Source organism: Xylocopa sonorina, chromosome 8 (assembly GCF_050948175.1).
Source record: "Xylocopa sonorina isolate GNS202 chromosome 8, iyXylSono1_principal, whole genome shotgun sequence".
Taxonomy (NCBI): domain Eukaryota; kingdom Metazoa; phylum Arthropoda; class Insecta; order Hymenoptera; family Apidae; genus Xylocopa; species Xylocopa sonorina.
In genome coordinates, this window is record NC_135200.1 from 1,855,085 (window position 1) to 1,868,367 (window position 13,283).

Here is a 13,283-nt window from a genome sequence, read left to right on the forward strand (position 1 = left end):
GAAATTTTTATTCTATAATCACTGAAAGCTTCCTTAATTACTTTATAACTACCCCGAGTTGCTTTTATTGTTTCTCGTACTTTACATTCGCAGAGAGTAAAATACTTGGAATTCACTTGATATTTCATATTTTTCTATGTCACCAATGTAATTAAATATATTAATAAGAGTAATCATACTGTAATTCCCTTGGACCATTGCTACAGAATACGGAGAAATTAATGTACCGTATAAATTGGCTCTTTGAAGTTGCACAGTCAACATGTTTCGATAGCAAAATCTCCGGTTCTGTCAATAATTAATAACAGCGTTGCGTCACAAGTGATCAATTGTTTCTGCCGAACAATGCTTCGTTCGCAAAGTATCTTTAATTAACATTGCACGAGCGCTGCGTCCAAACGCAGATAAAATACCGATAAGGAAATAAAACGAGGAAGAAAAAGAACGACGATCCTCGATAAGTGGGCCCTCGTATATTTTAACGAATACGAATCGGTAAGAAACAAGGACGAGTGAAGAAAAAAAGAGGAAAGAAAAAGAAAGGGGAGAAGAGGAATCGGATTCCAGTAACCGATCAAAGTTATTTTGCAATTTTCATCGGCTCGTCTTTTCCAGCCAATTGCTACGCCATAAAAAGGCTGTGAGACCGGTAAAGAGAGAGAAAAAAAGAAAGGGGGCGGAAAAAAATAGATGGCACCCAGCAAAACGGCGGAGAGGGCGGAGAGAGCGGAGAGAAGACGAAATTGGAAAAACGCGGGCGGACGCGAAGCAAAATGCCGGGCATCGGAAAAGCAATTGTTCAGATTAAACGCGCCGGCCTTGCCCGCGTTGGACCTTTTCATATCCAGATTTAATTTATTCCCGTGGCACGCCGCGCGGCTCTGCCCGGGGTGCGTGATCGAATCGCGATTACCGCTGGCCTGATCAGAAATTCGAAATATTCAATTAATTTCACGGCTGCCACTGTCGATGTTAGATTTCCGAGCAAAACATTCCTCGTTTCACCGTCTAGCTTTCCACCATAAATACATGGATAAACTAAAGGGATTCCTTTGAAGAACGTGGTCCGCCCATTTTTACGTTCCACAGAACACCGATATTTTTGAAGGTAATTTATTTCTGAATTTTATTTTCGACAATTAAACAGTTGCACGACGAAAGCGCGTTCAAAGCAGCCTTTTTAAACCGTACCCACACCCTGTCTATCACTTGGAAAATTAATTAACCACATACTTCTATTCTGACGCTTTTTTCTTTCGAGGATATAAAATTGTTATTTCGCAATTGTTGTTATCGCTTTTGTTTGTTCTGAAATAACTACTAAAAAAGAAAAAAAAAGAAGAAAAAACAAATGATAATTAAAAACATCAGCCAACTTTGGCGACTTTATTTTTAACGAAGCTTCGAATACCAGATATGTATTGGAAGACTCAATATCACATGCTATTTAATGCTCTTGGTAGTTTCGAAACACAAATCATCCTTTTTCATTTTAGCTAGACCGTGTATCGCCGAAAAACATTTGTCAGGTTACGCGTAATCGCGGGGGACAATTATTCTTAGGGGGCATTAAATGTTAAACGTGACGTTCCGTTCCCGGTTACCGGCCAATTCGAAATTCACCGCGATTTGTCTGCGGTGGAGGTCGCACGGCCGATTTAAATAAGCGCGTTTTGATTTAACGACACCGATAAATGCGCCCCGTATTATTAGCGTTATGTTTGCGTTAACGCGGCGGCCGAGAGCCAGCTAATTTGTTACTGAAAATTGGCTGGGACCAACAACGGGCAGGCTGTGCCGTGATCATCAGAGAAGCCGGGGAGAACTTTTCGTCCCGGTATAACGTACTGCCGGGATCAAATTGTACAAGTAGCAGCACACCATACCTCACGCTCAACCGTGTCGGTGGTACAAATTGCCCTGTCCCGCACGGCGGCTAACTTTTTCTGCATAATCGGCGCGAATTATTTCGTCGCGAATAACCGGTTCGATTCGATTATAATTTAATGACGATGACTGAGTTTGATAATTACTTCGTCGGCATTATGAGTATTCACGATTTTACCGTAAAATGAACAAACTTGCGTACAAATTACAATATAATTATCGATCATTTTTCGGAATATTTGATATCAGAGGAGCAACTGCTATATTCACTATACTACTTCCCGTCTTTCTATACGCTGACTTTTCCAACAGTGGCATCAAAATTTCTACACTATACACATTTTTCTAGAGTTTAATACGTGCAAATGAAATTGTATTTTATTTTAAATCTATGGCATAGCTAGCTTGATGACATTTAAGCTAATAAAAGCTATTCAACTTTTCTTTACTAGAAAATTATTTGACAAACAATAACCATATCGAAACTAATTATCGCTATATAGAGGGAATGCTTTGATTGCGGAAGAACAGTATGTACAGGATTCTGCAGAATTTTGTTAATTTACCATACAAATGTTTAATTATTCCGATTAGGTAAATAAATAAATTGGATTCCTACTGCCGATATATTGTCAGAAACGTATAGAGACACTTTTGTTAAATAGTAGAATAAGTACATATTTTTGGAATATGAAATTAATTAAGTGCTTTTACGTATAATGTACAAAGTAATATTAATTAATGCTTTATAATATTCGCGTAATAACTAAGCCAATTACAAAATACAGGAAACCAAATGAATCGTGATCATCCAAATGACCGTCCATACTTTGATCGTCCAGCTGGAATAATGAATCTCTGCCCTCTAATTTATAAATTCACCGAGAACGATCAAGAGACAATGTTCGCTGGTTTGTCACTGCACAGTGAACAGAGCAGAGAATATATAAATCATTCCTAAAACGTTTGAACAATGGTTAAAATATCGGTTCGTTGTCAAAGAAACCTTTTCCGAAGTACCATCAACAGGAATGTTATGATATGAGTAGTTAAATGAGTTTAATTAATGAAATAGTTTATACATTTAGCGAATTGATTGAATTTTGTGATTTTATTAGTTTATCCTGTTTAACAGGTTAGTTTAGAATGCAGGTTGGGTAAATAGCTGTTACAAAAACAGATGGCTCGAACCTTTTCACGTCACCGGGAGCCTTTAGAAATTCAAGGAACACTAACGAGCTCATTAAGCAATCAAAACTCTGTAACGACCATGGAGGTGTCGAAAGTTTCAAGCGGAGCCTTAATCGACTTCGGGAACTGTATTATGCCAAAGGTAGCGTTCCTTATTTGTTTTTCGGAATGCATAAATATTTCTATTCGCTTAAGTAATCGCACGGAACGGGGCATAACTGCTTCGGTTCTCGAACGATTTAAGTTTTAAACGAAAATTCGATCGTTTCGAGAACTTCAATTTACCCATAAATTTAGCAGCGCGATGCTTTAACAAGAAATTAAGTTCTCCATTTACATTTAAATTGTACGTATTTCGCTTTCGATCAATTTTATCTGAAAGTGGATATCGATGATCATTGGAAAAAGAACGCTCATCTTATTTACAACGATGAAAAGAATTCGAGGTATACAAAATTCCTTTCGTTTGGTTCGATTAATCGCTAAATACTGATAAATTTTATTACAGTTTAACAAATTTGAAAATGTATCAGTATCGAGGGATAATATTTCAACGCGGAAGATATCATTGGGCTGAACCACTAGCATGGAAATTAATGCAAACTATATTTGTGACGAACGTCGCAAGTAAATAAAGGGCGATAAAACCTCTCGGCAAGCTAATATTTATTACGCCGCTAACTTTTACTTCCTTTAAATTCGAATATATGGAAATAGCGTTGAATCGTTAGGAAAATCGCTAGTTAAGAACTTCACGAATTGAGAATTATTCAAATAGCTCATCATCGTTTGTTCAACTTTTGCCAGAAATTCGAGGAAAAAGTAATAATTTCTGCAAAGTGGCAACTTTATCCCGTCCATCTATGTTCATATGTGTATATTGCTACACGCGTACTTTAGCTTTAATTAATAAATAAATAAAAAATTCCAAAATTTTTAGCGCAAATATTTAATTTTTTCATTAGGAAAAAATCTAATAAGTCGACTACCATAGTTGCCAATATCAGTTTTAGAGGATTCGTTGCTGTGAAAATGCAGCGGTGGTGATAACAGTTCTTGCATGGTAGCTGAATGTATCATATCGATAGAAGATCTATCTTATTTAAAAATTGTTGTTTAATCGTAAAATTATTTTTTATTTAGAATGCAAGTTTAGCACGATAAATGTCTACGAAAATATCGCTCGGAACTTGAGCGATCTCTTTGGAAATTGTCTAAGCTAACTAAATTCTAAATATGTAGCTTTCCTCTTCATTTTTGCGTTCCTTTAAGTCTGTAGCAATCCGAAACGTTTCTCTAGTAATAGCAGTTTATGCGTAGTTTATAGCAAAAGAACGATCCGCGCAAACACGACTCGGCATCTTTTCGTCCGTGTACCGATAAACAAAACAAAATGTCTGCTAAATATTATTTATGCAAAACAAAAAGTCGCGTGACTTCTTTTGGAACGATCGAATTATCAGACTGCCTACAGTTGACATTTCGCTTGCGCAACTTTACCCCGTGGCGTTCTCAAGAGAACTCGTTCGAACGAAGCTTTCTTTAACGTCTGCTGAGGCGACCAACCCGACTCGAAACGAACGCCGATTTAATTATTAACGGCATTTCTTATTTGGCGTGCCGCAAAGTAACTTGAAAGGTTGCGCGTTACGTGAGAAGAATTTAGGTTGATCGAAAGAATCACGGGAATCACTTGGGGTGGACGACCGACCGATACCTCGGCAGTTAATTAGTACTGATTAAAACATTACCGGAACGAACCACAGTCCATCAATTATATTAAATATTCTGTTGCGAGTATTCAATATTCAGTAGATATTGAGGACATAAATATTAATCGTAGTAAACGCAGGACAATCGGATATCGATTACAGGTATATTATACGGGATGTACGCGATTGTTCTTTGAAATTACTTTTAATCGCTTGATCGGTGGTCGCCGTTACGATATTGTTCATGTAGACAAAGAAATGCTTATACGGTATCTTTTCATTAGTATCACTATTATTATTCGTTTGTTTCGATAAATTTATTTGAAATAAATGCATGCATACCTAAAAATTTCTTTGAATAAGTTAAGTTGCATTAACAAACATTTAAATATTTAAGGAAACTATTAGAGATACGGTTGTCAAAGAAAATTGTGCACATGTAAGTAAGCACGTTTAACGTGTAAATCTTAAGGAAAGATGTGGTGTTTAATGAAACGTGTAAAGTGTAATATTTATATACATTAATGAAGTGAGTAGACAGCCAGCCAGCTCCCTGCCTTTGGTTATATTTAGCATCCAACTACGAATGACGGATTATTTTCAGAGAAAGATATTTCCTAGTAACGAAGTTGGCAATGCTACACGTTACATAATGAGAGGGGTAAACGTAAAATTCTATAAAGGAAATGAGCGATTTTATTACCGGTTTCCCTCGCGATAGTTATCAGATAAATTCTATCTTACGAACAGCATCGGTTCGGGCTTCGCCCGCTGGATCGCGATCGGCGTCAACATCGAAGCGTCAAGCGACAATGTAAGAGAGACGGTGGGACTCGAAGAACGGAGCGAATCTTGTTCCGGGTCAAGAAACGCGTGGCGGTGTAACGCGATGCAGCAAATTAGCAATGCAAATGCTTTGTCCCATTTTACGGATGGGCAGCCTGTATAAGCCGCGTAAGCCAGAGCGAAGTTGCTGCCGCCACACGTGCAAACGTAGTTAATGTCCCGATTTCGAGCGGGACTAAACCACTGACATAATATGCCGGGGTAAACACTCTGTCGAAATTCCGGAACATTTCTAGCATTAGGCATCAGAATCTCTGTCGAAGTCTAATCGGTTCGTTCTTAAAATTATTATTGGACTCTGTCCGCGACATAAACTGTTCACGAGGTAGATTTGTCAGCAGAATGTGGAAGACCTGTTACTTTATTCTATTTTTAGAGAAAGAATGGTGGGTGAAACGGTCGTAACTTGAAACGTGTCGGTTGGTTCGAAAGATGCCAGGGATTAATTGATGAGTGAATAATACGTTTTCAGTATCCAGTGTAGTTGGTTTACTTAGTCAGCTAGCTAGTTTGATTAATCGGGATGAATTCCAGAAGCTAGGATCACCCAAGTCCATCTGCAATCTAATTTATGTAGATAGGAGGATGTGATTTCGAAATTGGTGAATTCTAGATTAGAAGAAAAGTAGAGAATTGTGTGTAGAAAGGTGATATTGAAATTTCATTCACTTGTTTCTCTGTACTCGCTTGGATGACTTCTGATCTCCGGATCCAGAAGATTGGACCCCAAATTTTCTATAATTCCCTAAACAAAACGATTTATTGGATTTTACGAAAACTGTTGTACGCCTATTTTCATGAGCATTAAATGACATGCATTTTAGTACGATAAGAAAGTTAAGGAATTTATTATGGCGCTGTTACGCCATTTATAACTTGTTCAATTTATAAGCGCATTTAAGTTTTACGATTATTTTGCGTTTGCCTGTTTCATAAAATGAACAAGATAAATGTAGCTGCATAAAATTATGCGAATTTACGAGGATCTCGAAAGTCTGAAATTACTTTATTAGACAGGAACATCGTAAAGTGTGTTATTTCGACGTCCAAACTGCGCATTATTTGTCACATGCTCGCTATTGAAGGGTTTTGTAATAACTTTCCACCGACTATAGAATAATTCACTCCGTAGTTTCTTATAAACGCGAGAATTTATCGTTTACTTTCTTTTATCGCTCACTTATTAAATTACGCACGCGTACTCGGTCGATGCTAAAACATTGTACTAAAATGAAGAATCTTCTTCTTCTTCTTCTTCTTCTTCTTCTCTTTCATCAAGCTATATACATAAAAATATATCTAAAGAGATGTCTTTTTAATTTGTTTGCACTAAAATGATTAAAACATCAAATGAAACATGTAAATTGAAACAAGAAACGACAAGGTAAGATTATACTGAAATGTATTTTAAATCTAATTGAATTGCACATTTTCAAAAATTACAAAAATTTAACGGTAGGTAATAAAAAGCGTAATTAGTAAGCCCCGGTAGTTATTTCACGTTTTAAGGTAATAAATTAAAAGAAAACCGCTAGATGGTTGCGTTTACATTACGAGGGCAAACGAAACGAGAGTGTGTTTAACAGAAAGACAATTGTTTTCCCTCTGGCAAAAATAGAGATGATATCTTTGACGACTGCGAGAGATAACCATATTCAAAAGAAACGGACAAGTATAACCTGAACACGCAATTAAGAATCGGTAAAACGCTCATTTAGATTATACTCAATCACCGAAAATTACCTAAACACAGTAGCTTACACAGTTTTCTAAATCCGTAGAAATAAAATCAATTCTTCTAGTAAGGATTCAATCGGGTCGTACTCTTAAATTTAGAGATAAAATCGATCGGTGTCATCCCGCTGGTCTTTCTGGTCTATTCCAAGGGTCTTCTAATTGCCTCATTTAACGAACATCAATGGGTTTAAAAGGAACGGGGCAACCACCGACAAGCTGTGACCTAATTAGAAGGGATGAAACGATATTCCACGGTTTATACCGTCACCTGAAAACCTGAAACTCGAAATTTTTCGACGTGAGAGCATGGGCAAAAAAAAAAAAGAAGACTTAAGGGTGAGAGAGATGGCTCGGATTTCGCCACGCATCACGTATACTTCTATCCGGCGCCATTTTCTTCGTGCAATGTAGTTAACTTGCATTTTTCAAGAGCACCCAGAGACGAGTACCATTTCTCGAGCGCGGGAAATTAAATTAGGAAATATCTGTCAAGCGACTTTCCCCTGCGGTAATGACGTTATATTTTCCTTTATAACCAGCTTACACGCCATAATTGCATTTCCTTAATTTTAACATCGCTCGACAGCGGAGGGAAGATCCTAATATCCTTGTAATTCGATATTCCCCTTTTATTAAAAATGTTAGGAGGTTGATCGAAACACCTTGCTAAGTCATATGTCACGAATCGATTAACTACTCTTACACCACGTCAACAGTCATCCGGATGAAAATGGAATGGTAATCAATCGAGCGATTAAATGGCGACTGCCCTTTCCCTGATGCCCGAAATTTATATTATCGAGACACCGCTCAACGATTATGTCGTTAACCGGCTGTCAAACTAGCAGCCCCTTTCTCACGATTAGCAAGTAATTTCTCTGTCTGTTCCGCTGATTGAGTAAAATTGCCGTAAACTCGCCAGATTTGAACCGGAAAACAAAAAGGAAATGATGACTGGTAATTTCAGATTAAGGGATTGAACGATCGAGCTAAAAAAGATAACATTTCGTATGTTCCACTTTTCTTTGACGGTACATCAAAGAAAAATGAAATTCACTGCTCGGAAAAAATTGATTTCTTAACAGACAATTGATTGAATTAGTTAGGAATATATGTGATAGGTGCTAGAATATTATAATAATATTCCCAATAGGCAATTTATTAAGAAACAGTAAGTTTACTGGTCATTGTCACTGTTCGCTTTGTTCAATTATCCGTAGATTATTCGGGTACATAGACGCACATAGGTGCTTTGTTTCCGAGATTCTGCAGTATTTAAACGTTCGTAGCAACTTTCCCATCATACATACATCCTTCGTCTCTGGAGAGTGGTACATCACTTTAATCCTTTTTCCGAAGCTTAATTTTATATATGAATTTTTAATCTTATTATCATTATCTTATATCGTGTACAAATTACTCGTTGTTTAAATTAATTTTAGACATTTTCAGAAACTTGTTCTTTTTCCGTTCAGCTATTCAGTAAAATTGTCTGCCCATTATTTCGACTACTGCTACATAGGATGAATGTTAAGTAATAGTTATACAAACGTAAGGTTGGTTTGCGCGATATTTATTATCCTTTTTACACGTTTCCAAAGACAATTACTCTTCTAATTAGAAATATTTTCCTATTTCTCAGTTACTGTTGCCAGCTAGAGACCTACCGGAATTGCTCGATCGCGGGATCATTAACCGATGATTCAAGCTGACCCATATTAATGAGCGGCAAGAAAATTTGCGACAATCCGATTACCAACACGAAATCTCTACCATTATGTCACCTACATTTCGCATGAATTAGTACAATATTTGGTCGTCTATCGTTAATTCGTATCAACGGAAAGTCGATTAATATATAAATATGTGCGATTGCTATTACGTTGCTCGTTTATCAACCCTGATACGCACGCGATACCAGCAATTTCGTGTTTGCAAAACTGCGATATTGATTGTAGACTTTGCACGGTAGGCATTCCTGTCAAATCCTGATTATTGTAATATCTGTTTAATATCGGATGCGTAAATTTCGGATGAGAAATCGGATGCGATTGTAACGGCATAATTTCGATATTTTTAATCGCGTTGCATGTTTACCGTCGTTTCTGTCATTGAGGCAATGCCATTCTACTGGAAAGAATTTGATTTTATACTTGAAGACAATTGAGAATTCCTCAACTGTTCATAGGAGCCACATATATGGTAGAGATTGAAACGATCGCTTCTTCGATACCTGCTTTCTGGTACATTGCAGGAATACAGTTGAGTTTAATTCGACTTCTATGCAAGTTTATACAACATTATCTGGGATAATGAAATCTAAGCGTTATTTATTAAAGATAAAAGAATTATGTGTCGTTGTATCCTGCCGGTCGACAGGAAATGCTAAATCTACATTTACAGCTATAAATAATATATTTAAAACTATAAATAAAGTGTCGCGTTTAAATAGTACAAATAATTGTACGAATCTAACGCGATGGTCTATAATTATTAAATTACTTCGCGGCCGATCCCTAAAATTGTTTATATTTCTAAAGAAGAGTAATTCTATGATTGCGCCAGCTAAAGTACCGCACAGTAGCGCGCTTATCCTAGGAGCTTCTCAGATTTATACAGCTCCGTTGAATGGATGCCGTACGATCGAACATTTTGAAAAACGATCAAGCGGCTGTGGCCGCAACATGGCCGTCGTCTTTGATCCGGTAAGAAATTGCACTCGCAACTTTCCACGACACGTTCCTTTCCAATCTTCGTAATGTTTCGTTCGCTACGAACGAATAAAATGATGACAAGATAAACATCGAAGAACCCTTAAGAAATAATTTCCAAAGCAAATTTTCCAAAGATGTTTTATGGAAGTTATCATTTCGCAGCTGTAGCCTATTATATGATATGTCGGCGGAGAGCAATAAAACGAGAAGACGTTCTTCTTCGTTACTGGCCCTGTTATCGGTTAAGCGAGCGTTACACCTGACTGAAAGTAACAGATAAATCCACTTACCTCCTTATCGCCCAGCTGATGAACTCTGCAATGAAGAAAAGCGGTCTGGCCGACCGCGATGGTCACGTTTCGTGGAACATTCATTTCGAACGTAGGTGTGTTGGTGACGTTGTGATTGCCGAAGACATTCCCGACCAACAGCTTTTGATCCCGAGCGAAAGTGCCTGGGAATAATGAAATTTATACCTATGTATTATATAATGCTGTGCTAGTTGTTCGCACAATCAGTTGTGTTTAGAGCGAGCAAGCGAGATGAATTGAAAATTAAAAAATTGTATTTTAAGCGTTCTACTATTAGGTTCCATCAAACCCCTGTACCCTTACTGGTGTAATAACTGGCTGAATGGAATTCAATAACTCTTTTCGAAACCGAGCCAACGCCGTCAACGCCACCATTAGCGGCACATAGCCCATTGTTCTTAGGGTCACGATGGTCTTTTATGACAGTGGCTATTATGAGATCCCGTCGACAAGGAATCACCCTGCCGCATTGTGATTTCTATTGGCCATTGTTAGCGTTGTCAAGAGAAATAGCGGATTCCAATGACAGCTGTCAATGCCTACTTCGTTATTGATCGTCGATGCTTGAACCAGATAACGGGACGACTCTCTACCTAACCGTGACCCGAGATCGTCGACGACTGATTAATCTAGGTACACGAGCTTTCACCAAGAGCTGCCGTTCGAAAACGCTAAATCGTACCCAGCTGTGTTTTCTATCTTCGATAGTTATCATTCGAATAGTTATCGAGACGAACAACTTGTTCCACCGAGACTTGAACGGCGCATCCTGTTCACGAGCGCAAATGTGTTTCGATACTCGAGTTCAACTAAAAATATTGTTCTCTTGTTTTTCTCAATAGTACAGGTGAAAACAATTTTCTTTTATTTTTAATAACAACCGAATATTCGTAGAATTATTTAAATCAATTCGTTAAACTTGGGGATTCGATTACTTCCTATTGAATTTATTAAAGTTACTCTCAAAATATCGATGTACCGCAATAATTTACAGATTTATAAGCGAGAAAAGAGATTTTTCTCAATTTACCAATGCTGTTATCAAATATCGATATACGATAATAATAATTACGATGTACTATACAGATCCTATACTTTAATATCAGCATGCATTTAAAAGCAATCATTCGCGATCTTTAACAAAGTTGATTAGAAAAAATGGTTAATTATACAAAACTAATGATCTAGTAGTCGGTTCAACGTAAACTAGAAATGAGATGCGTAGACGCGTATACACGGACAGTGTGTTAGCGCGGTACTGTCTACGATAGAATCGTAAGGTAAACCCCGAGCTCGCAATCCTCTCGACGGTATTTTCATGCGATCATGCGAAATATCGCGGTTAAACGTCGGGTCATCCGCATTTGAATAAGATTTGAATTTTCCAACGGCGAGCTCAAAGTTGGTTCGTGCAACGGCATTTGCATGAACCGTTATACCGTTCGCGTGCAATCTTCTAAGGCAGAATTCAATAACAGGCGGTTTTCTTCGGGAATGGATCCGACTGCGTCGAATCGAGTCGCGGCAAGACGATCCACGCGAACAAATTAAATCGCACGATCGCTTCTGTTTTGCGACGATAATCCTGGCAATTTCAGAGCCCGGGGCCGCTCTCGCCGATTTCTTTTTTTTTTTTCTCTCTTCTTTTTTACGAAGCTTCAATTGCGTTCGAGCTTAAACCCTCTCTGTTCAGCAGCGTCGCTTCCTCGGCTGGTTCTGGAGCCTGAAACCATCACCGTGAGCGAGAGCGCGGAAGAAGGCGCAGATCTCGTTTCGTTTATTAATCCAAGAATTTTAACAGACGCAAGAGGAGGAGGCGCAATATTTGCAGAGTCTGCCCACCTAACACAACCCCCCGCCGGTTTATTCTTCGAAGACGAATATTTCGTTACTAAAAGTAGACGAGATCTTTCGAATCCTATTAATTAACTAAAGAGACTGGACGAAGGGAATCGTCCAGTCCATCCGCGGTGGGATTGATCGATAATATGCGGTTGGTTTTAGTGATTTCTTTATACGTTCATACTCTTTCGGTATGTATATATTTATATTTCATTTATTTGAATATCACTCTTTTCAGTTCTCGTTTCGTAAACTTTCGGTTTGAGAAAAATAAAGCAATTTAGAGAGTAATTAGAGAAAGTAAAAAGTTGGTCTTCCCGCGGAACGAATGCGAGAAGTCCCTTTTGTAAATCTTCGTTTTACGTTCGAACTTTATTCACCCTCCGCTAGCAGTATCTCATTTTGTACGTGACGGCTTCAGGAGTCGCGCGCAGGAGTTTGGCGTTAAATTAGAACGGCATAAAATGATGGAATCGACATGTCATCCGTCGCTTCCGCGATTGTTGCTTGTACTCGGGCTTGAGGTTTCGTGACACGTACGCGACGTCATTCAAACTCTCTTCAGTCACCGGTGGACTAGCAAGCCGCGCCGTGGATACAGTTTAAGGTATCATTGCGCTGGTGCACGCGACCCTTTCAAATGTACATTTATTTTAATCCTTGCTCGAAATTTGTAGGCGCTGTGGACGATACGTGCCTCGTCACGCAGAGACGGTTTCAACGGATAGTAGTACGGAATTGTTTCTGTTATTTCTTTGCACCGTGTCTCTCCTCTCTATATTGATTTTCGATTGTATTGTTCACGTCCCCCCCCCCCCCCCCCCAAGGCAAGCGTAGTCTTATCGATTATTAGTCGCTGGTAGCCTTACTAATATAAATCCACTAGCAAGCCTAGGACGATCTCTTCTTTAGTCATCACTCACTGTGATTCGAAACCATCGCGCTTCATAGACAACTGTCATCGTAGATGTTAATGTCGGAAAGGAAATTTACGTTTCCAGAGAAATTTATTTCATTTGATTACAGCAACGCAAACAGAATGC

At 38.3% G+C, this 13,283-nt stretch overlaps 1 protein-coding gene across 1 annotated transcript in view; it reads right to left on the reverse strand.

The window, feature by feature from the left end:
- Dpr1 (defective proboscis extension response 1) overlaps positions 1-13,283 on the reverse strand; it is a 315,065-nt gene that overhangs the window by 223,800 nt on the left and 77,982 nt on the right. Inside the window, exon 2 of the mRNA XM_076899056.1 lies at positions 10,378-10,541. Within this exon, the coding sequence (XP_076755171.1) occupies positions 10,378-10,541 (164 nt within the window). The remainder of the gene's footprint in view (positions 1-10,377; positions 10,542-13,283) is intronic.